This window comes from Poromitra crassiceps, assembly GCF_964638095.1.
Source record: "Poromitra crassiceps genome assembly, chromosome: 17".
NCBI classification, from domain to species: Eukaryota; Metazoa; Chordata; class Actinopteri; order Beryciformes; family Melamphaidae; genus Poromitra; species Poromitra crassiceps.
In genome coordinates, this window is record NC_139635.1 from 33,658,116 (window position 1) to 33,683,905 (window position 25,790).

At 43.6% G+C, this 25,790-nt stretch overlaps 1 protein-coding gene across 1 annotated transcript in view; it reads right to left on the minus strand.

The window, feature by feature from the left end:
* The window catches only part of LOC310792354 (macrophage mannose receptor 1-like), a gene marked incomplete at its 5' end in the record, with an annotated part of 50,354 nt that overhangs the window by 23,048 nt on the left and 1,516 nt on the right, over positions 1 to 25,790 (minus strand). The window contains 16 exons of the mRNA XM_083654076.1: positions 2,119 to 2,282; positions 3,911 to 3,946; positions 4,953 to 5,091; positions 5,215 to 5,293; positions 5,828 to 5,943; positions 6,334 to 6,533; positions 6,626 to 6,774; positions 6,896 to 7,011; positions 10,627 to 10,740; positions 13,544 to 13,698; positions 14,601 to 14,777; positions 15,273 to 15,410; positions 15,730 to 15,840; positions 16,276 to 16,431; positions 17,086 to 17,256; positions 23,238 to 23,612. Of these exons, the coding sequence (XP_083510202.1) occupies positions 2,119 to 2,282; positions 3,911 to 3,946; positions 4,953 to 5,091; positions 5,215 to 5,293; positions 5,828 to 5,943; positions 6,334 to 6,533; positions 6,626 to 6,774; positions 6,896 to 7,011; positions 10,627 to 10,740; positions 13,544 to 13,698; positions 14,601 to 14,777; positions 15,273 to 15,410; positions 15,730 to 15,840; positions 16,276 to 16,431; positions 17,086 to 17,256; positions 23,238 to 23,612 (2,396 nt within the window). The remainder of the gene's footprint in view (positions 1 to 2,118; positions 2,283 to 3,910; positions 3,947 to 4,952; positions 5,092 to 5,214; positions 5,294 to 5,827; positions 5,944 to 6,333; positions 6,534 to 6,625; positions 6,775 to 6,895; positions 7,012 to 10,626; positions 10,741 to 13,543; positions 13,699 to 14,600; positions 14,778 to 15,272; positions 15,411 to 15,729; positions 15,841 to 16,275; positions 16,432 to 17,085; positions 17,257 to 23,237; positions 23,613 to 25,790) is intronic.

Sequence of the window (25,790 nt, forward strand, 5' to 3'; positions counted from 1 at the left end):
GTGAGAGAGAGAGAGGGGGGGGGGAGTGTGAGGAGGCAGAGGAGAGCTGTGCCTAAATACGCACAGAATATCCGCGGCGCACTGAATAAGGCCTGGTTTTGAAAAACGCTAAGCGCTAAATTAACGCCAGGGGGAAGATATCGTTAGATCGGTATTTAAGGCCGAAACACCCATTCTGGCCTATTCTGGCACTGCGCCACGCCTCTTTGGCGTAAAGTGCATTTCGGGGCCTAAAACCATGTTGCTATCTTCCCGAGGCAGGTGCAAGGCACGTTTTTTGCGTTTAACGCCAGTTTTTGCGCCTAAGGCCTGTACCAAGATAGGGCCCATTGGCCGCAGAGATGTCTGCCTTCTCTTGAATACAATGGAACTGGATGACACTCGGCAAACCCAGAAATCATGACCCGGTTACTCAAGATAATGCACAGACTTTGTGGTGAGCAGTTTCATTTAGGAACTATTTTCTTTTGCAGTCTCATGTAGGAACTAGCTTGCAGCTACCGGGTGTAGTTCGGTCAAAAGAAAATAGTTCCTCCATGAAACTGCTCATAACAAGGTCTGTGGATTATCTTGAGTAACGGGGTCATGATTTCTGGAATGAGACATTGCTGTTGAGTTTATCAAATTTATTTCTTTGGCACTTTGAGCACCATAAGCCGAGTGCAATCTAGTTCCATTGTATTGGAGAGAAGGCAGAAACTCTGCGGCTGATATCTCCAAAACGTAGGCAACTAACACAAAACTATATAATCCAAAAGGGTTAATTGTGTCTATATTGTAACTTAGAACTTAGAATTTCGGTAACACGTTATAATAATGGTAATTTGTAAGTCATTAATAAGCCTTTAGTTAATGATGAACTAACCATTTACAAAACATGAATATACATTTGTAGATGATTAATAAATGTTATGTTTGTTAACATATACAAATGTGTTGTAAGTCATCTATAAACCTTAGGTAAATTAAGTGTTCCTCACCTGTTCCTCACCTGTTGTAAATGATGTGTAAAAAATTTACAATTAATTTACAAGGCTTTCTGCATCCCCTAATCTAAAGTGTAAACCATTCATGACACACAAATGTGTTACAGTACAAGGGGGTAGCTCTGTTTGTCAAAATTGTGGAATTGCCAATGCGGAAGTGTCCTATTTGCCTGCAGGGGGCGACCCATTGGTTTGTGGACTTCTGTTTTGAAGCATCAAGTATGGCCTCAGTAAACACTTTCCTAATGAGTTTATGGTCTCAATCGCTAGTTTAAGACTATGTTGTAGTTGCAGACTATGTTTTGGGGCGTAATTGACAGGTCGCTTGTCCACTGATCACACAGCTCGGCGATCACGGACCAATAGCAGGCCGTGCTCTGGTCTGCTCAGCAACCTCTGGTCTCGTGTCGAGATCCAAGATGGCAATGGCCAAAATGCCATACGTGAGGCGTCAGAAAACAGAAGTCCACAGACCAATGCCCCCTGCAGCCCATTCGAAAGAATGCAGGTTTAAGTGCACTTCCGCATTGGCTTCAATTTTGACAGAGCTACCCCCTTGTATGGAACACATTTAAATGGTTTACACTTTAGATTAGGGGCTGCAGAAAGCCTTGTAAATGAATTGTAAATGATTTACACGTAATTTATAACAGGTGAGGAACACTTCATTTACTAAAAGTTTATAGATGACTTAGTTACAACACATTTGTGATATGTTAACATAGCATTTATTAATCATCTACAAATGTATATTCATGTTTTGTAAGTGATTAGTTCATCATTAACTAAAGGCTTATAAATGACTTACGAATTTCTTATATATCAGACACAGACTTGTCATTCCTACCTGACATGTTTCGACGGTATCACTTCCGTCACGCCTCAGTAAACAATCAGCTGTTAAGACACGTCACACGCCATCTAGTGACGCCTCTGATGAAGACGGGAGTGATACCGCCAAAACATGTCAGGTAGGAATGACAAGTCTGTGTCTGATATATAAGAAATTCTAAGCTCTAACAAAACGATATAGATGGATAAATAGCATTACAGATGAGAGGGAATATATGTATTTTGGATTTTGGGGTGAGCTGTTCCTTTAATGTACAGTACCTTAAACGTCAGTGCCTACCTGTTTCCATAAAAAGACATTTTCTTCTTCACTGTTGATAACTGCCAAGTCGCCATGTCTCTGTTTACAGAATTGACGAGCATCTTCCATAGCCATTGACCTCCTATTCATATAATACTGATTTCCTTTCCACACAAGCCAGCCATCAGCAGTGACATTATTCTCTGCAAAGATATTAGAGATTAGCATAATGCATACAGCTTTTATATATATATATATAAATAAAATTCTTCATTTTGAATAGGCTATATGTCACCGGATCATGACAAGGTGTATGACTTAAAATTATATATATATATATATATATATATACCGTAATTTTAAGTCATACACTTTGTCATGATGCGGTGACATATAGCCTATTCAAAATGAAGAATTTTAGATTACAGGGCTCAACAGTCACATGACACCTCGGTTCCGGAAGAGTATTTTCCCATTCATATTCTGCAATGAGATTTTGATTATTAGCCATAATGTCGTAAGCACCCAAGGTAGACTTATCACAGGCGAGCTAGCTAGTTGTGAAACAATGGTATATGTTCCTCTAGAATCTGTATGATATCATCCTTGTTTATTTAAAATATATATATATATATATTCAATGTCATGGAGAACTACTACACTACCCACAATTCTAAAGTGTAATATCAACGTCTTTGATTGGTGGAGCTCGCTGTATGATTGTCTGTGATTGGTGGCGCCCGCTGGGTGCTAGGGCACTGTTGAAATATCTCTGGCTAGGCTACTACGAACATAGGTCACAGCAGCTTGATGAATAAAGGGCTCGAACCGCAACTGAGTGTCTCAAAGTATATCATCAAAACTATTACAAGTCACGCTGCTTTCAACGCCGTCACCCGTTTTGAAATCCGTTACCCGGCCGGCGGGTCGTTCACATTAATGCACGGAAATGCGTCTATCTATGATAACGTTAGCCATGGAGCTAATTGTCTGGCTCTAATAGTCTGAATTCAAGAAAGAAGAAAATCCCTTTCCATTCCCTGCAAGCTCTGCCATTGGCTCCGACCCGCTCTGACTGACCGGCTTCAACCATTTATGGATTGCCTTTCCGCTCCCTCCGTGTCGCATCTCAAATGCGTCTGCTGCTGTGCGTGTCGAATCGGTCGATCTCAAATGCCTGCACCGCTATGAGAAACAACAAAAACAACGCTAGCTTGTTGCTATACGCTGAAATAAAGCAGGCCTGCTTGGTACTTTTCGGTGGATGGTTGTAAAGGTAAACAGAGCCGTTTCCCGCTAGACCAGAGTGGAGGTATTACCAGCCAGACTCTCTCCTGATGCAGGGATAGAGTCTGGCAAGCGAGACAGTCTAATGGCAGACCTTGAAGACCACTCGTCCCAGCCACTGTCGCTCAGAGTGCTGTCCCATTGGCTGAAACGCTCGGTCGCTCAATCATCTGCTAATCTGATTGGACAGAATGGATTATGGGATGAGCAGGTTCTTCACTCTTACAATAATGTAGCACACAGGGACTTTTTTCTGTTTTCTGATGTTTTTTCAACCATCACATGTTTTATGGTCACAATTCTCTAGCTGGCCAGTTGGCTTGGTTCCTGGCTTCAAACTCTTTAGATAAGGATTTTTCAAAAGTGATTGAGAAAAATGAATGAGGAAATACTCTTCCGGAACCAGAGGTGACGTCACGATGCAACGTGACTGTTGAACTCTGTTATCAGATTATCCTTTTTTTTTTAGGTGTGATCCCCACTATGTGTTTAAATTCCTAAAAAGTAAAGGTATTTCAATCGGGGTCATAAAGTGGCAACTCACCGGTGACTGTTATTGGAGGTGGCTTTGGAATCACTCCTGTAACAGCAGAGGTAAAAGACAGTTACTTTGAGCTTTGGAGTTACAGCAGAGGTAAAAGACAGTTACTTTTAGAGTCTCAGTCTGAACAGTCAGTGTTCATGGTGCCCTTGACCAAAGCACTTAACTCCAAATTGCTCCCGTTGAGCTGTGCAGAGGCCATCAGTAGACTGTGATTATAGTGGGCAGTTTGTAAATGTGAATATACAGTATATGAAATGTCACGATATGGCATCACAATAAGTATCACGATTCAGGCAACAGTGTATCGATAATGTATCACAAGAGGAAGTATCACGATATATCGATATTTTCTCCCATCCCTAACCCATAACCGGCTGGATCCCGTGGGGGGTCTGGGTTGGCAAATTAGGAAAATATAGGAGGTGGGGCGGTTCAGAACATGACAAAGCAGCATTATTAAACTTATGGCAGCTAGACAAGCAGCCTAATTATAGATGTGATTTCTCTCCCGCTCTCTCATTGCGCCGTGCATAATGCTTAAAAAATCCTCCAATATCAATCACAGCATGTGTGTGTGTGTGTGTGTGTGTGTGTGTGTGTGTGTGTGTGTGTGTGTGTGTGTGTGAGAGAGAGATACATTCATATTCATAGACCGTATAGACATAAACGTAAGGTTATTATCGTTCACCATTAAGATGTGAAGAAATAATAATCATATAATAATAAAGTGTGTGAGTGAGAGAGAGAAACCGTTTGGAGACCTGGAGGGTGTGCAGCACTCAGTTCTGAGGCTCTCTTAACAGGTTGGTTTGGGGCGGGCCTTAAAAAAAAAACCTGAACCGCACATCACTAGTATCTAGCCTAGCTCTATGGATGTGAAACAAGGCAGTGTTGAAAAAGAGCACGGATACTCAACTTTTCTTGGATAAATAAAGTTGACAATATAATTAGACAATAGCAGGATGCCTTCACTATTTCTTGAACCTCTGATGACCAAACAAGACCAAATCTATGGATTCAGTTCACATTTTCTCAACTGTACCTGGACGGATCTGGCAAATCCAGTCATTGTAACTCTCACAGTGCATATCATTCCAAGAACCAGAACTGAACATTTCAGCACACGATTCCACATTATTATGATTGCTTGGCTCTCCAGTTTGCCAATGTTGGAAATTTAGCTATGAACACAAAGAACAACAAAAAGCACAATTACTCAAGGTTTTATTGTCTATTTATAATTAGACTTTGACACACAGACTAAGAATATATGATGCAATATTGTGTTAAAAAAAGTAACTCACTGGGGATCCATCGCTCCACACGTAACCGATGCTTGGGTCAGGGGCACTAAGGCCAATCCAGGCTTTTCCATAGATACTACTGTGTGCAAAGATCAGATAAATTAAGCGATTATTCAACCTTCATTCAAAACAATGGGATGTGAATTGCGGGGGCGGGGGGGTTTAACATGGGCATTATTAGGTTTTATGTCATTAAACACCATCGCGGAGACCCACGTTCAATGCCCGGCAGCGGTACTTCCGGCTTGGTCAGACGTTCCTACAGACACAATTGGGCATGTCTGCCGGTGGGAAGTCGGTGGGGTATGAGTCCTGTTCGCTGCACTAGCACCTCCTCTGGCCTTTTCGGGGGAGGGGAACTGGGGGGGGTAGCATGATCCTGCTACGTGCTACGTCCTGCTGGTGAAACGCCTCGCTGTCAGGTGAAAAGAAGCGGCTGGCGACTGCACAACGTAACGGTGGAGACATGTGCTAGTAGTCTACAAGTCTCCCCAGATCGGCAGAGGGGGTGGTGCAACAACCAGGACAGCAGGAAGAATTGGCCAAGAACAATTGCGGAGAAAATGGGAGAAAAATCCCCGCAAAATAAAATAAATAAATAAACAAATCATACCGTGCCGCTCTTAGCTCAGCCTCACTGTGGATGCTGAGCAGATCTCCTCCAATGGCCCTGCAGTAGTCCCTGGCCTCATACCAAGTCTTCTCAAATGAACGTGGTCTTGAAAAGAACTGGAACACAAAGGAAGAGGTGCATCTCCCATTCATAAATGGAATAGAGGACAAGTTCTTAGCCTACTGGTTATTCCATTCATCATAAGTATGATCATGATTATGTTTAAAAAGTAAAAAAAAAAAAAAAAAAGGGGGAATGATCTCGCTTGCCATAGCACAAGCATGTAAACATATTTTGTATGTGGGTAGCCTACATGTATAGACAGTTTTCACGGAATGGTCAGTCCTGCACTTTAATGTTTCCCCTCCCCTTTTATGTCCATAGCAAACACTGCAACAGGAAGTGAGCTGGGGTTCAATTTAAAATGGTGTTGTTGTCAAGTTAAAACCGTCTATATTTCAACAGTGTTCAGCTGAGTTCACCCTTTTTTCTGTAAGGCTGTGTACCTTATAGCAATATGTCCTTGATCCCACAGGACTCCAGCCATCGGCACACCTGCGAGAGGCAACAGTTGGTGGGGCGGGAGTTAAAACTCCCCCCTCTTTCAGGTGCTTACAGATGTATTTCTCCTTATTGGTGCAGGGCAGCACATCCCACAGTCCAGCAAAAATCCCAGTTGTCATGGCAACACAACCTTGTTGGGTTCCTTGCATTGTCAAGGGAATAATTGGGAAATTTTAATTGTGGAGCTTTCGTTTCTACAATATATAACAAACATATTTTCAAATGTCTTCATACCTGGCATTAGTGAATTCCAATGAGTAAATTTCACTGAGTTTGTGTTGGTCCACACAAAATCATACATGTCTTGCTGGTTTGAGAGCCCAATCCAAAAGTACTTCTCTGGTCTCATCCCCACCAAGCTGACAAGGAATGCATTATCCACTCTGGAAATATTTATATACAACAGTTAATGGCATTCATGGTCACATTGAATTATGTAACAGTGTATTCACAATGTTTTCATATCTCAGCAAATCCTAGTACCATAGAGAACATAGTTCTTACCCATTTGAAACATCAGCCAAGTAAGAGTCTGAGCTCTTGCATTCATCTTTGGCTTCATCAAATGTCTTTGTCTCTGTCCCTACGAAGTAACAGTAGGAGCCATGCAGTTTCCAACCCTGGAGTACAGGAAAGTACAAGATCAATATGAGGTTTTCATTCAATATCACAGATGATCCACAAAGCAGCAACAAGTTGGCCTAAACCTTTTACTGCCATATACCACAAATTGACCATAATATACTTTTTGTACTTTTGTAAAGCGGCCTTGGGTTCCTTGAAAGGCGCTATATAAATCCAAGCTATTATTATTATTATTATTATTATTATTATTATTATTATTATTGTACTTTATCAGATTTATTTAGATACAGTATACTGTATCTGATTTATTTAGATACAGTATATATAATATCTGATAGGGCTACAGTAATACACTGTATCTGATAGGGCTACAGTAATATACTGTATCTGATAGGGCTACAGTAATACTGTATTTGATAGGGCTGTCGATCGCTTCACCCGGTGCTGCTGACATTTCTGTTTTTCACCGCTCACTTTGTCACCTGGTCTCTGTAGAACAATCTCATTTGGATTTCAAGACACCCTCAATCTTCCCCCACTTACGTGAGCATTTTCCACTGCCCAGCTATTGAGGACAGTTGCATATCAAGAATATTACCTCTTCACTAGACATCTACTGGATCTCTGCTCTAATTAGCCACTTTTCTCCATTTTGAAGTTGTGTCTTTATCGTTTGTGTCATTACAGGCCACAAAGGGATGGGTAAGGTGGAGGTTAGCTACTAGAGACTTGTGTAGGATCGGTACGTTCTATCTGTTGCAGTTTCACTTGTTATCAGGGGCGGACTGGGATTCTAATTCAGGCTGGGCATTAGCTACCAAGCAGGCCAGGCCGATACGGGCCGACGTGCGTGCCGGCGTCCGAAGGGCGGCGGCGAAAAATTTGGGCCGTTTGAAGCCCAATTTGGACCGTTTGAAGCCCAATTTGGGCCGTTTGAAGCCAGATTTGGGCCGTTTGAAGCTCAATTTGGGCTGAGTCCAATTTTAAAATGAGATGCACCCACTTTAACCCTGAATAAAGTAATAAAACCACTAGTAAACCAGTAGGCGGCGCCTGGCCTGCTGTTCAGTGAGTGGCCTGACTGGGGGCACCAAAAAAAAAAAAAAAAAAAAAATTGCAGGCCAGGCCAGGCCAGGCCACCGGGCATTTGCCAAAGGTACAAATACAATCCACAATTCATGGGATTACGCCTAGACTTGTGTGCTCTTTTTGGCCGGTGTGTGCGCATGGGTTACATGCTGCCACTCCGACGTTCTGCCACTCCGAAATATCGGCACTCAGAAAGGGGGTCTATATTCCCCGTTTTTCACTAACCTCTCCTAGCCCCCACGCCAAACCTAACCTCCCCCCATGCCTAAACCTAACCTCCCCCAGACCCTAACCCAAAACCTAACCTCTCCCACCCCCACGCCTACCTAAGGTCGGCATTGCGGCTTCTAAGGTGAACGACCGCCAGTCCGAATAATGGAAGTTAACGTTCGGAGTGGCAGGGCTGACAGCAGACAGTTACCGTGCGCATGCGCCACGGCGGCCTGTCATCTCCACTCGTCCATACAATTTGCGTGCCCGACCTGGCGACCACCTGCGTGCCCATCTGACCAGTGGTCGTCCCACTCATTCCCACTGGTCACTGCTGTACGGCGCTGCACTCTGCTTTCAAGTTCTTGCCACGGTAAGTGTATGCCACTGCCACTACTGCCGTTAATGGCCGTGTGTCCACTGAGTGTGTCCACTGAGCTTCTTTTCCACAGCTCCAGCTTCTTCAGTTTTCCAGTTGTTTCCAATGACAACAGAGCATGTATAGAGAAAGTTGGGAGCTTAGAGAAAGTTGTGCACTTGTGCGCCAAGGCAGCGCTCGTGTCCCACAGCTGAGCTAACGTTTTCAATCTGCTTAATTCATTGCATATTGTGGGCGGACCAGCGTGTTAACTTGTTAGCTGGTAGCTATCAAGCTAGCTCCAGCTGCTGAGCTAAAATTGTTTTCAATCTGCTTAATTGCATATTGCAGGCGGACCAGCGTTCTTCCAGCATTTACTTTCTGTCTGCTCCTTGCGCCCGGCTAGCAGGGTAAGTCCAACGTGCCAGAAAACCACAAAATAAACAATGATGCTGATGATGCTGATAATAATAAAATTACATTAGGGATATATGATTCAGTTTCAGTTGTTCTAGCCTCATAGTCTCGTAGCCTATATGGGCAAGTGAAGTTTATTTATCCACCTTTTTTTTAGATAACAGCACGATGTGAGAAAACTGCCTCAGAAATTAGTTTATCCACTTTTTTTGACCAGTGACCCAGAAAATAAAGAGCTGCATGGCGTTTATAATTGACAAACGGTAGGTTCATTTAACACAAGCCAAGTAATGTTAAACTTCCTTTTTTTTAGGCTACATTTTCCCCTCCAGATAACATCCCATTCCGCAATCATCCTATGAGAAACATGATATGTGCACGCTTTACCACACCGGCTATATGCTAGGTTTCCACCTAGCCTTGTTTAACATTGTGTTGGAGAGGGTGGTGGGACAAAGTGCAACAGTGTCACCTCCATGTGAGTAATTTAGTAAGGGGGGGGGGGGGGGCAGGATCTACTGGGGAGTAGTAGTTTTAAGTAGTTTTAATTTCATTCATCACAAACATCGATTTGTATAGTGCTAGCATTGTACCTTCTCTATAATACTAATGCTAAAAACTCTGCGTGAACCACAAATGTCCCTGGATGTCAATGTTTTTTGTTTTGTTTTGTTTTTTGTTTTGTTTTGGGCAGGGGGGAGGTGTAATTTATCTCACAGCTGCAAGAGGGTGCACATGAGCACAACCTGAGCACAGATGGTGCACTTTAAATTGTAATATTTTGTCAACAGCCTTGAGTCACCTAATGTCAATGCATTTTCACATTTTGTGTGTGTGTGTGTGTGTGTGTGTGTGGGGGGGGGGGGTTGCATACGGTTGTGATTTCTGCATGAGCAGGCCCCACTTTGTAGTTGTGGACACTAGACACTTTGTAGTTGTGGACACTAGACACTTTGTAGTTGTGGACACTAGACACTTTGTAGTTGTGGACACTAGACACTTTGTAGTTGTGGACACTAGACACTTTGTAGTTGTGGACACTAGACACTTTGTAGTTGTGGACACTGGTCAGAGTAAAATGTATCTATATAAGTGCATAGCTCTATAGCCTATTCAGTGGTTCCCAAACTGGGGTATTGCGTACCCCTAGGTGTACATGGAGGTACTACAGGGGATACTTGAGAGAAAGGGGAAAATGGAAAAATGTAAGAATAAATCATAAAAATTAATCTGCTCAGGAGGCACTAATTGTATCTCTTCCAATCCATTTCTTATTTTGTAATGTTATATTCTGCAAAAGGTGGGTTATCGTTAATTCATTGCATCTATGCTATAGTTTTCTATGCAAAAAGGGGGAGTTGGATTCCAAAATCAGGGAACGGGGGTACTGAAGCCAAAAACGTTTGAGAACCACTGGCCTATGTGATAGTGACAATTAGTGATTTTGTGGTTGAATCAAATATTGATCCAACAGCATTTCAAGGTTAGACATGGATTTGAGGTAAACACGTTGCTAAACCAGATGCAGGTGTTGCTACTTTTTCACAAACCAACAAACAAACCAATATTCACTCACAGGCTTGCAACCTATATTCAGCTCCAGTTCATCTCCAGAGGGTGTGGAGGCACTGGCCTTCATACAGATGAAGCCATGTTTCTCCGTACACACATGGTCAGCCCAGTTCCCATTCTGCAAGAGGAAGGTACAGTAAAACACATGTACATGTATGTACAACCATTCAGTTGTGTAGGGTAGTCATGAGGGGGCCCAGTGCAAGCAATTTTGATGGCGCCCTACACGCTAGTTACGAAGTACAGACATGCGCGCGCACACACGCACGCGCACGCACACACACACACACACACACACACACACACACACACACACACACACACACACACACACACACACACACATTAGGCATATACTGTACATCTATATCAACATGTTGGATTTAACAGTTGAATGAGTCACTTAGGCTGTTGTATGGGGAGAGTAGAGAGGTCATAGAGCAAGCTATCAGATTCAGAACCATGGACAGCGCTCTGACACCCGGTAACAGACATCAAAGTAAGCAGCACCTGAGAGCAGAGGAACATTTCACTGTGGTTCTGAAATTACCACTGACTTTAACATGTTTAATGTTGTTGAATGTTGATTTTATGTTGAATAAGCATATCATTTTGTTATAGATTCCTACTGACTATTTTACAAAAAAGACAACCATGGCAGAGATGGTTTTGCCTTTCGAGGGCATGTATTGCAAATGGCACCACTTTAAATATAATGTGTGTTCTTATTTGAACACGGGCGTATTTCTGGGGTGGCAGTTTGAGTCATTTGCAAGGGCCCCCTTCTCTGCCTAATACGTTGTCTGCTCTCTCCAGGGGCCCCTCTACCCCAAGGGCCCCAGTGCAACGGCACTGCCTGCACCGTCTATACCTACGCCCCTGCAACCATTATTGTTTATTGTTCACTGAGGGAAACCTTATCTGTAGCCAGGGATTTCAAAACACACACCAAGGAACAGCCACAGTGAAACCACAACAAAAACAATACAATTAACACTAAAGCCACAAGAGTCATGATTAACAGCCATAGTGCCAAATAAAGACATAATGAACAGGTTTCATTTGCAAATGAAACCTGCTTATTTCAGATGTAAAGATGACAATATTGCTAAGAAATACAATGCATGCCCTCACATGCTGTATACAGCTGTGTACAGCGCATGTGCCTGTGTACAGTGCGTCATGGCAAACGAGGAAGTAACTTCAGTTACTCTTGGTTAGTTTGGTTAATCTTTGTTACTTCTGGGTGTGTGGATTTACTTTGAAAATGATTGTTTCCAGTAACCTTGAATTATGATTTCATGGCGTGGTGAGTACAGGAGTCACAACATGTACATTACATTTTGTATTTTGGGTGACTGAACGGGAGTAAGCAGCTGTACCGTTCACTACCATTGTAGCGCTAAGCTAATTAGCAGCGAGGGCTGTACCCCTATTTGTAGGACACGGACAGTGACGATAAAGACATCCACATTCTTCATTTACTGTCGGCAATATGGCAAATAGGCAAATCTCCCAAAATGTTGGCGTATCTCTTAAATAATACACCTGTACCCATTAAAGGAGAATTTCGTTTTTTTTTAACCTGGACCCATCTCCTGGCAATAATTATGATTTGGCCACTCACCTAGCGATGTCTGCGGCGTTTCTGGGCATCCTAGCGTTGTTTTGAGATCAATAGCGTCCAAGTCAGTTGTAAAATGGAGCTGATTTGGGGCCAAGTGTGAGCCTGTCTTTCCTGCATCTAAATAGCTATTTTTATTCCCGTTTTCGCCACATATCGCCAAAATCTGATCCGTCAACATCCACCAGAGTGATATTTCCCCCCAGGCTATTTCCTGGTCTCTCCCAGGGACCAAATTACCTCAAACGTGATCTCGGTCACCAAGTCTCGTGAAGTCCCGCGATACTTTCCTGCCGACTGGTCAACTACAGGTAGGACGCTTTGCGGTGGTGGTTTTAGCGTAACCTATGTGGGGTTTGGCGTAACCTATGTGGGATTCAAAATAACGAAGGTTATGCCAAACCCCACATAGGTTACGCTAAAACCACCACCGCAAACGCCGCAGACATCGCTGGGTGAGTGGCCAAATCATAATTATTGCCAGGAGATGGGTCCAGGTTAAAAAAAAACGAAATTCTCCTTTAAGCCCAGACAGAGGTTTCACATACTCTTGCAACTAAATTACTCTTCTGAAGCAAATAGTAACAAAACACAAGTTTAAATGGCAGATAAGAGATTATACTTCCATCAAGGCTGTGTATATGAAAAGTGTCAAAATCTAGATTTAGTGGGCTTAATTGGTACCCTTACCCTTTATTCATAAACATTACACTGAATTAAACATGACAATGATTCAATTTCACTATTTGTCTTTTTGATTGTCGTTATTTGCAGCTGTAACCGAGTTGAATCAGCGCGGATTCCTCGTGAGTCCAGAGTGGTAGCGAGTGGATTGGTTAAACTCACTCCCCAGGTATAAAGGCATGTTAACCAGCTCCGCCAAGGGAGCTAGCTCTCTTGGCGTTGCGGTTAACATGTCGGACTCCCAAGCCGAGGGTCGGCAGTTCGTATCCACCCCCTGGACAAGCCCTTAACATGGGTTGCTGCAAGTACTACCTACACAACGCCGTTACACAGCCAAAACTATCGTTTAGTTTAGCATCACTATTAAAAACTCAGCGGCAGCGAGCACACTCAAGGGAACGATAAAAACTCAGGTGCACGGCACAAGCACAATGATAATAGAGAATAAGCCAGCACACCAATGTCCTTTTCAAGTTTTAATCTTGTCATCTGGGTAGTAGCAGCAATGAACGTTTCAGCCAACCGGCCTTCCTCAGCTATCCCGTTCCCTACCACGGCCAGCGGGTGTATGATGTGAGCAGATACATGTACATAGGCTTTATATGCTACCTACCTCTCCCCTGATGAGAACACAGTCCCCTTGGTGAGTGGAGATATTAGGGTTCCCAAACTCCCAGCTGGTGAAGGTGACTGTAGAGTGGTCGCCCCAGTCAAACAGCCCCTCTGTCTTCCTGTCATTCAGTCCAATCCACAGCTCATCACTGGTTCCTGTAGACACAGAGAAGATAATGCAGCTTGTTCTGTAAACCAGCGGCCATCTGCACATCAGTTATGTGAAACTAGAAATTGGCGCGCTTTGCACCTCAACCTCGACCTCGAGACGATACGCTCTCTCCCTCTCTCTCTCTTTGGCTGTGTTCTCACAGCCAAAGAGAGAGAGAGGGAGAGAGAGAGGGAGAGGGAGAGGGAGGGAGAGGGAGGGAGAGCAGGGAGCAGCCTAGGCTGCAAGGCTGCAGATCTCGTGCGCATACCGCATTCCCCCCCCTCAAAACCATCACTTCCGAACCATACAATAGTGTGGCAATGTGTTTATGTGGAGAGACGCTGCCCCCTGCCTGATTTTGGTACTTTTACATTTGTTGTGCTCTCTCGGGGGGCGTTTTTAGGTGGAGGCATGTGTAGATAATAGCCAATAATATCGCTCACAGCGCACAGCCCAGCCAGTAGCATCGCTAAGATGTTATGAGAGTGGATCGCCTCCGCAGCGCTCTCTCTCCATTATTTGTCAACCTCACTCGATCACATAAACACAGAACACAACAAAACAATGTCCAATCATGAAAATACACACAGGGGGCAGCGTCTCTGCACATAAACACACCACCCCACAATTCCAATGGGTGAGAAGTGATGATTTAGAGGGGAAACGTTTGTATGAGTGTATTTTAAGGAAATAGTTGCATAGTATACCTTTTAGTAAATTTACATTTGCATCCAGTCATATATATACCGTAATTACCTGTTAATTACCATTACATTTATCTGAATTTTGACTAAATTTACTATTCAGTTAATGACCTCAATTTAACCTAAATGATTTTATATTTTCTGCCACCCTACTGCTTCTATACTGACCATATTTTAATAATTTGTGTCGTGTTTGTTCATACCATATCCAAGTTGAGAGATGACAAAGCTTTGGTCCTCCACACTGTGGATGCTCGCCAGGTCTCCTCCTTCTTTGCGGCATTCAATCTGAGAATCAGTCCATGTTTTCTGAGCCCGGTGAAGATGGAAGCAGTGGCCATTGTAGGGGATCCAAGGGCTTGAACAAAATCCTGTCTCAACTAATAGAAAGAACAGAGAAACAGGGACTGAATGATATCATACTGTATGTGTTACATCAAGAAACAATTCAATCACATAGACTAGACTAGAATTAGATATTTTTCCCACGGTGCTGGACCAGCAAGCCCTGCCGGGGTCAGAGGATGGCAAAGTCAGGACACTCAGTCACTCATGGACGTTTAGTGAGGGTAGGGAAAAGGGGCCGTAGTTACAGTAGGGAGAGGAAGGTGGTAGAGTAGACCACTGTGGTAGAGAGTTGGGATTCGAGGGGTGCATAGGGGGAGTGGCTAGGGGGATTTGGGTGATGGGAGGTGTAGGGAAAAGGGGCTGTAGCTATAGGATGGGTAGGTGGTAGACTAGAGAGTCGGGATTCAAAGGGGTGGGTAGCGGGAGTGGCTAGGAGGATGTGGGTGGTGGGAGCGGGTGCGTGGTGCCATCAAGCTGAATGGCGACACCACTACGTGTGGCTGTACAGGTTTGGGCTTGTTCTGTACCTTCAACAGGAGGTGGCAAGGCTCCTTCTTTGTAACAGATGTACCCCAGCTTCTTGGAGCAGGATGAAGTTTGCCAGTAGTACTGTGCCCTGGAATCAACAAGTGCACAGTTCTGTCCCGGGTCAGGAAGTGGATGACCTAAAAAAAGATGAGGACTTATGAGCACTGCTGCACAGTGATTGGTGCTGACACTGATTATTAATTTGAGGGAACAGATTACTAATCCAAGAGGACAGATTGTTAAACGATGCACATGAATTTGAAAACCAAGAGTAGGGGTTTCCACAAATTCACCTTTTGCTCAATTATATTAGCAAGATATTAAGGGAATTATCAATGGGCAATTATACTGTCTGCAGTAATCTTGCAACAACAAAGCAAATCTACAACAGTGTTGTAGCAGTGACATAGATCATTGCACAACACAACAAAGTGTTGTATTGCAGAGAAAACTTACCAGAGTCCCATCTTAGATACCGGAAGGGCTCCCCACCACTCCACTGCCAGCCATGTTCCTGGTCCAAGACCAGCCCAATCCAAAGTCGATAGTGCTCTGTACCTAATAGTGCTGTGTGTGTGTGTGTGTGTGTGTGTGTGTGTGTGTGTGTGTGTGCGCGCGAGCGCGAGCGCGAGCGTGTGGTTGAAAGAAAAGATGAAGGTAAATCACAAATCATAATATTCTGTCTGATCATTAGCATACCACAATAGCATCATAGCATACAATTATATGTGCAATACTAATAATAGGATCAAAATAAATTATGCCACGTTTTAAGAAACAGTAGCTAATTCATGTTGATAAAATACCGGACTTTTACTGACTGGATCATGTATATGTTTGAGAAATATCGAATGATGATACAAAAAAAATGAACACAGCAATTTAGAAAGTAACACTTTAAATACCTCTGTGTATCAATACAAGCGGTTAATTACAGTATCAGAGTATGGAATGTGATTCACTTTGTCACTACAAGCAGATATCCACAGGGGGGCACTGTACCTGTGATGTAAGCCTGCTGACTGGGATCCGTGACACTGAGCAGGGAGGCTCCTTGCTGTTTGCAGCTGGTCTCAGCTTGAGGCCAACTCAGAGCTGATTGTGAGTTGATCTGGTAATATGCTCCCGTTACAATATTTTTCTTCCAGTGTTCTCTGGCTGGGAAAAGTAGATGCATCGAAACCTTTGATGAGTTTCTCTAACCTAAATCCTAAAATGGCCCCTGTATTAGCCTGGCTCCAGACTTTTGAAGTCCCGCCCACTCCCATGCGCCCACTCCACAGTTGTGGATTTGGCTGTTCTTGCTGTGGACACCTTGGTCTCTACTGATTGGTTAGGGAAAATTGATTGAAGCCCTCTCAGACTGGAAGATGGAAATAAGTTTACGAGTTGACGATTCAGTCTGAATATCAAGCTACCCCTGTATCGCTCCTAATTTAAACTTTGAATTAGCCTATGTCTCAAAGAGGACTAAATCTAAACTAGTAGTAATTGCAGCATCGAAATCATGCATTTTCTAATACTGTACCAAGAAGAAGAAGGGGAAAAAAGAAACTGCCTGAAGATACCAAAAACTTGATATTGGCTCATGACTCACAAATGTTTGCATTACTCACCTACTTCTTATTTGAAATTTGTATTTCTGTGGTCTCTCTATGGAATGTTGTTTGTAAATTTCCTCTCATGGACAATAAACTATCCTACTTTCCAAATAACGTACACAAGCTAATATATGCAGTGTGAATATGCTTTCCACATACTGTTAGGCTATGTGATGAATGTATAGTTATAATTTCCATAGACAATACTCACAATTAGTTGGGCAGTAGCCCCAGAGTTCATGATCAAATTTTGTTTGAATTGCACACCAAGAACGCTGTGTGGAGGAGTCAAACGTGGTGCAGTCATCATACCAATTCTCTTTGTAATAGAAGGGAAACATGCAAGGCCTGCCAGCTGCATTTCCTTCAATGGTGTAAAGTTCTAAAAGGGGATAAAAACAAGCAAACAAAATCAGATACTTGATGTTAGAACATCTTTAACTGCACTGATTAAGAAAATATTTTAAGAATAAGACACTACTCAAAATATGTTTTTGTTAAAAAAAAATCTTTTCACATCACTGATTTCCAGATACACAGGGTCTAGTGAGGAAGGATAGAGCATTTTGAATTACAATAATTCAACTGAAGATCGACCATTACATTTTATGATTATGTACTAATGCAATCAGTATCACTCAAGTCAGTTTAGGAATGCTCCTGGTACAACTTCATCAGGCTCCACAAAACACTGAAATGTCCTAAAGGGGGATTTAATTGTTATTCTTGAAATGTTTTCTTTTCTTTTAATTTTTTTTAAAAGCATTTTGAGGGATATGAAGTTCTCAAGATCAAGCGAATATGTGATATAACAATGTAATCACACCACTCGATATGGCACAGAACATGATTTAAGGGGATTTTCTATAAGACTTAACCCCCCCAAATACAAAAGTCATAAAATAACAATCTTGAGAAATATTAGGAAAACTTCTAGTGTTGCAGAAAGATAACCTACAGTATAATTACCTAAAATACTAATCCTAAAGAATTCCACCCTGTGTCTTTAGCCTTCCACTTTCAGTCTTTGGTCTATGAACTGGGTTAATAAGTGTAGTCGCAGACTGTAGTTCAATCATGGAAGACCAAATAAGGCATTAATAGAGCACCCCATGCTGTCATAACCCAAATGACATCATAAATGACATCATAAATGACATCAGTTATGACATCATAAATGCCCTTCTCCCAAATGACATCAGTTATGACATCATAAATGACATCAGTTATGACATCATAAATGCCCTTCTCCTGGTACTATATAAAGCCCCATCACCACAGCTTAAATCACACTTGTGCAGTCATCACTCACCTTGTGTCAGCATCACGCATTCATCCAGCATCTCCAGAGCAAAAAGCTTCATTCAGTCCAGCACCATGTCCGAGTCCGAAAACGAGCAGCAAAGTTTCAGCTCCACCGTGGACGCTTTCCTCCAGAGCACATTCAACGCCCCGGCCAGCCTCGGGCAAATCCCCAATCCCCAGGCTCCATCTCCGGGCGTCACAGGCGTCTCATGGGACGCTCCCCTCACCAGGGGCCGCGGCCGCAAAAGAAGATCCAACGTCAAGGAGGTCCTCGTCTCGCCTGGATCTCAGTCCGCACAGCACTCCGGAGGCCGCGGCCGCGGCAAAAGAGCCCAGAAGTCCACCTCCCCCGGATCTCAGTCCGCACAGCACTCCGGAGGCCGTGGCCGCAGCAAAAGAGCCCAGAAGTCCACCTCCAAGAAAGGCCCAGCGAAGCGCACCACGACTGCCGGCTCCTCGGCGGACGCGCCAAGGCTCCAGCTCGCGAGCCCCACGCTCCCCACGGCAGCAGCCCAAACAGCCCTGCCCCAGGTTTCAGGTCGTATCCCCCCTTTTCAGCCGGCATCTCTTCCGGCGGCCGCACTCATTGCAGGCCGGGTGCCAATCCCCGAGCAACTCTGCCCTGTTGCATACGGCCGCTTCCCTCTCCCGCGTCCGGTCGGGTATTATCAAACATGCATTTAGTCCCTGGTTTCAGTCAACGTTGCGGCATTGCTGCTGCACTCATTTCAGGCCGGGTGCCAATCCCTTAGCATACGGCATACGGCATACGGCCGCTTCCCTCTCCCGTGTCCATTCGGGTTTTAACAACATGCCTCTAGTCCCAGTTTCCAGTCAACCTTTTCTTTTTCATAGCATGGTTCCTCTCTTACGCATCCAATCCATCGATCCAATCCCAGTCATTTAGATAAAGTATAACCCTTGTAAACTTTTCCGGCCATGCTGAGTAGCGCGCTAGCTACCCGGCTAGCCATCCATGCTATACTGCGCATGCGCGTGGCTGGTCTAGCGTTGCCAAAGATGCGCATTGCAAATGCAAGATGCGACACTATCGTCTCCCGTCGCATGCTTCAGGCAAAATGGCGATAATCATCAGTTCTGCTGTTGCCGTCCTTCAAAATATAAGAAAATGTATAGCTCAGCGCTAGAGCGGACTGGCTTGAATGTGGGAAAGCGGGGTTCGAATCCCGTGTGCGCGCTGATATTTTAATTTAAGATCCTGGTGAAATATGGTCTAAATCTGAAGTTCAATAAACGTCTGCAAATAGCGGGTGAAAAAACTTTCACTTTCAAATTTAAACGTCTTTTCAACCGAAAAATGCTTGCGGGTGGTTCTGGCTTCAGCATATGCTTGAATTAAGTTCTAGAGGTGAATGGTTGCAGAAAAGAGGCACCATGAGTTCCCTACTTTCTCCCAGTAGGGAATCGATCTTCCTCTACGAGATTTACTCTGGTATTGCAAATGCATACGAAGCTTCAGTCTCGATCATAAACAAAAGGTGCTCCTCCCAGTCCACCACGGCTTTAATGTGCAGTGCAGCATCACCCGGCTTTCCGTTATGCATAACTCGTCAGGTCAGCAGAGCTCATTCCCCGGTCACGGCGCAGTAGATTCAGCAGAGCACATCCCTGGTCACAGCACAGTGGCTACAGCAGAGCATATCCCGGCAGCGTTGCCAGACGTACGATAATTATCGTACCCGTACGATAATTTTGACCTCTGTACGATGTAGGATCAATAATCCCCAAATCCCCCAAACGTACGAGAATCTCATCATTTCGTGACACTTAGACGAATCCTACGTCTATCACTCTATCTGTTTATACAATCATCTCTTCAAACAAACATATTTGCAGCTAATACGTGCAGGGTGTTTTGTTGTTGTTGCAACGCAGGCTGAGACCACAGTGTTGAAAAATCATGCCAAGTCCAAAAAGTAGCCTGTGATTAGCGCAGCCCCCCGACATAGGCGCGCCGAAGGCACGCGCGCTGGGGAGGGGGCGTACGATAATTTCACTCCAAAAACGATAATTTTGACCCTCTGGTACGATAATTCAACATTTGCCATCTGGCAACACTGTATCCCGGTCACAGCAGTGGCTCAGCAGAGCATATCCCTGGGCACAGCTCAGTCGCTTCAGCAGAGCTCCTCCCCGGTCACAGCACAGTGGCTTCAGCAAAGCATATCCCTGGTCACAGCACAGTGGTTTCAGCAGAGCTCCTCCCTGGTCACAGCACAGTGGCTTCAGCAAAGCATATCCCCGGTCACAGCACAGTGGCTTCAGCAGAGCTCCTCCCTGGTCACAGCACAGTGGCTCCAGCAAAGCATATAGCCGGGCACAGCACAGTGGCTTCAGCAAAAGTATACCCCCTGGGCACACCTCTTAGAAAATTGGAACGGAATCTCATTTTTCTACGACGAAATCGTCTCGTCTGCCGACGACTTAAAACTTTCTACAGATGCAGCACATTCACTGCTCCCCCTCCCGCTGGACGTCAAAACTAATCAAAAAGGTCATGGCACGAAAACCGCGTGTCTCCACAGCCAGTCTCTGCCTCAACTGAACTAAGTCCACCGTACAACAGCTCAGCCGAGGGTGAGGGTGCAACTCTCCCGAAGTGACAGTACACGACTGTCAAAACAAATGAAAAAGGCCCATAATAGACATACTGTAGACACGCAACTTAAAGTCAAATCCAAGGGGAAAACGTGCTTATTAACAATGGTCAGCCCACCTTTAATATTCCAAATGTCAAAATGCACAAATCAGAACGTGCATCTATTAGGAATAGAACGGATAGATAGGAAAACTATGAGAAAAATATCAAGCCTATCTTTGCCTCATACAATTTGGGATAAAGTAAGTGCACAACTAAAGAATATAACATTATGTCTACTCATTTTTAGACATTTTCATGCCATAATAATATAATGCTAAAGGTTAAATATTGCATCTTTAAGCCATTGCTGGCTATGCTCATGCAGGTTGTTGCGACCTTGGTCATTACTGACCTTAAAAAATGCAGGTCATCGCTGACCTTTTTCTTTTGGGGGGGGTGGTCCCCTCCCGGGGGGGTCCTCCCTTCAACAACTGGGCTGCTGTCCTCATCAGCCATGCGTCCTACATCCATCCAGAGCAAGCTGCTATATCATCAGCCCAAAGATGCCTCCTTCCATGATTGGTAGGAAGTATTAATGCATTTCGTTGGTGGCGGTCTTCTCTCCCAATCCCCGTTTGGTGCCCATGCCCGGGCAATTTGCATATAACCCCATAAGTGTCCTCGCCATTGCTTAACCTCAGTCAGCCCACGTCCTGACAATTTGCACAACCCATCATCCCTGCATTTTGCTTAAAACATCAGTCAGCCCATGTCCTGACAAGTCAGCCCCCGTCCTGACAATTTGCTCAACCCATTATCTCTGCATTCTGCTTAAACCTGTCAGCCCACGTCCCGAGAAGTCAGTCCACATCCTGACAACTTGCTCAACCCATTATCCCTGCATCCTGCTTAAACTTCAGTCAGCCCACGTCCTGACAAGTCAGCCAATGTCCGACAATCTGCATAACCCATCATTCCGGCATTTGCATAAACCTCAATCAGCCCTTGGCCCCCTTTTCCTCATCTCTCCCCATCATCACATGACAGGATCCTGGTTCATCCTTCACTTCAAGACCACACTCCAGAAATGCAACATCCCTGCAGAGAACTATTCCAGTCACTCCTTCAGGATCGGAGCAGCCACATCAGCAGCCATGCAGGGGGCGTCCTCCGCCTCCCTTCAACAACTGGGGCGCTGGTCCTCATCCGCCTATGCATCTTTCATTCGACCAGAGCAAGACACCATATTATCAGCCCAAAGATCCCTCCTTCCATGACTAAAGAGGCAACAAGCACTTCGTTGGTGGTGATCAAACTCTCCTTTTCCTCATCAATGCGCCCATGCCCGGGCTATCCACATCCACGCCCTTGCAACCCCGCTTTGCCTTAAAAAACCCCGGTCAGCCCCTCATCTCCCGACATGCCTAAATTCTCCCCCCGTCAGCCCACGACCTGACTAAAGCATACCCCAGGCGAGCTCCATGACCCCCGTTTTCACTCTCCCAGTTCCTGAAATAACTTTAAATTCCTTTGGGGGATGTCCTATCTCATACAGCACTGACGCCCCTCTCTCATAAGCAAGAGGAGCGTCACATCATGGAGTCATACGCCATACTCAAACTGTCTATTCTGATTCAATAAAGTTTGTTAAAATTATATTACGAGTCTCTCATGATTGAAGTGTAGTCGCAGACTGTAGTTCAATCATGGAAGACCAAATAAGGCATTAATAGAGCACCCCATGCTGTCATAACCCAAATGACATCATAAATGACATCATAAATGACATCAGTTATGACATCATAAATGCCCTTCTCCCAAATGACATCAGTTATGACATCATAAATGACATCAGTTATGACATCATAAATGCCCTTCTCCTGGTACTATATAAAGCCCCATCACCACAGCTTAAATCACACTTGTGCAGTCATCACTCACCTTGTGTCAGCATCACGCATTCATCCAGCATCTCCAGAGCAAAAAGCTTCATCCCACCACCTCCCCAGATCACCACCAATGTCATGACTCCTGTTGGAAACAAATCCCCTTAGGGGGGATGTCCTATCTCATACAGCACTGACGCCCCTCTCTCATAAGCAAGAGGAGCGTCACATCATGGAGTCATACGCCATACTCATAACTACTAATCTAGTCCCTTTGTGGAAATGTAAAGCTATGTTAAGTCTTTGTAACTGAGAAATGCAGCTGCCTAAACTGAGCTGGATTTTAGTCTCTTCCTTGTGTGTTTGATATTTGTATGATCTATCTGTTGTGTTTTATTTGTATTTTAATTTGAACTGTAACTGGCATGTTGTCTTGGCCAGGTCTCCCTCGGAAAACAGATTTTAATCTCAAAGGAGATTAAGATTCCTGCTTAAATAAAGTAAAAAAAAAAAAAGAAACACCATGGAGAGTGGAAGTGGTTCAAAACACCAGAGTGTTTCATACTGTACCTCTGTATGTTCTTGTACAAGCTCCACTGGATGTTCCTTCGATAGTGAGGTGGCTGTTTGGGCCTACTTCTCTGGAGAGAACGATGGAGTCCTGTGCTTTGAACTCTATGTAAAGCTCTTGGCCTTTGAGGGCAAGCAGAGTTTCATTCTTGCATTCCCACTTTTGCAGATCACTGGTTTCGTCACAATCGAGGGCGGTTATCTCACTTCCCACATTCTTCCCACTGACTGCTAGGCATTGCTTGAGATACCTATGGTTAGATACATATCTAACCAAAAGTCGGTCACCAGTTGTCCAGCGCACAGGAAAGCAGAAGTCATGTCTTTTCACCAAACAAAAACCAGTGGCCTTGTTAACGAGTGTAAATGATGAATCTGTGGAGAAATTATTTAAAGAATCAGTATAAATTTACATTGTAAATTATAGTGCTTGTCTCTCTGTTGATGTCAATACATATTGGAGTTGTTAGTTGTCCGTCTATCCCAAATCTGGATTTTAATGAGATGGGATATCAAATCCCAATATGAATGCAAAGGCTGAAGTGAAATATAATATAAATATAAAAGTCCTAACAAAGCCAAGCTAAAATAAAATTTGAATTACCGGTAAATCAGGACTACATCCATTTTCGGCAACACTTTACAATACTGTAGCACAAAAACACGCATAATTACTAAGGAACAAGTCAGGAGCAAACCGCTAGTTCATGAATAGTTAATTGGGTAGTTCCTTAATGACTCTGAATGAGATCCATAATCGTAGTTACTAGTTACTCAAGAACAGACTATTAGTTACTATGTTAACAAACCAGTAGGTAATGATTACTTTTAAAAAAATATGTTTTTCTTTTGTTTTCTTTTTAGTATCATTAACTATAATTTTTTACTTATTTGTTACTAGGGAATTCATCATTAGTTCATGATTACTTCACCATTAGTTACTGTACCATGTTTTCGCCCCCTCAAGTAAAGCAGGGCTTCAGACTTAGTATGTGTATTGTAAAGTGTTACCCAATTTTCAAGTACAACAAATGTACTGGAACTCATCTAGATAACATTGGTAGCAGTTCAATACATATTGACCCACATAGTACAAAGACAAAGGATAACAATGTCAGATATACAGTATACTGTGCATAGTAGACTCTTAAAGTCAGACACAAAAGGTTGAAATGAAAGCTGATACTGTACCATCTGAAGTCAAACACTGAGATGTTTGGATGAGGAGCACAAGAGCTGCAACACTTCTCCTCATGGTTAGCATTCTTCTGAAATGTCTCCCACCAGCAGACATTGTTGATGCATTACTTGCAGAAGACTTGTGAGTTGTGTTAAAGATCACGAAAAGGAGGGCCTCTTAATAGCATTGACACATCCTGTCAAAAAAAAAGACGTTTGAGATTGACACATTTCACTGTTTTTCTTCTGATGAATAGGGGTGTGGTAAATTACACACACTTCTCAGTAAACCAAATTCTGATGATTGTATGTGGCTGTGACAGAAAAAAGGCTAGCTTTTTTTAATAAAGCGGACATGAAACATTTGATTATATGACTAGTTCTTTTGCATTTCAGCATTTCACCTCAGACAAGACAGGACGCTGCTAGAAGACATCACTACCTTGACTGTACAGTACAGTAGTTAGAACATTTTGATGAATCAAAACAACCACAAGCCAAATCAGAAACACAACAGCATCATGCTGTGCGCGCCTGTTAGAATTCAAAATACTTAATAGCAACACTTAACTAGCCTATACCCCACTGTACTGTACTGTACTGTACTGTACTGTACTGTACTGTACAGTCAACCTATTGACATCATCTAGCAGCACCCTAGTTGGGGAAAAGGTGAAATATTGTTAATCTAGCAAATCGAGGTAAATTTCAGACTTGAAAGCAGAGTCCTGTCTTATCTGAGGTGAAATGCAAATTAACTAGTCATTATGTTCAAATTTTTCATGTCCTTTTTAAAGCACATTACATGTACAGTATCAGAAGCTTTCGTTTCAATCTTGTGTGACTTGAAGAGTCTACTGTGCACAGTATGTAATATATCTTATACTGTACGTGTGAGGCCCTTGGTCTTTTGATATGAACGTGTAAGCTGCGCTGTGTCGACGACACTTGCAGCAACCCATGTTATGGGCTTGCCCAGGTGTGGAGTGGGATTCAAACCACCGACCTCCCGCTTCCAAAGCGTACACGCTAACCACTATGCCAAGAGAGCTAGCTAGCATGCATGCACACACATGCATGGATGCCATTGCATGACGTGCTGCACGTAGACAAACACAGGCTCTGGGAAAGAGGAAGTGTTAGTATCATGCTCCAATACACGAGAAGAGATTTAACAAAAAAAACTATTATCAGGGCTGAGGACAAAGGGGGGCGCATGTTGCAAAAGCAGATGTGAGCATATTTGAACAGACTGTGGTCTAGACTGCCGATGACTACAGTAGCTTCTATAGAATATCTTGGTTTTGTCCATTGAAATTCTTGGCAGTTTTGTTTCTCCATGCAGTTTCCACAGGATAAGGGTATTGGTGCAAT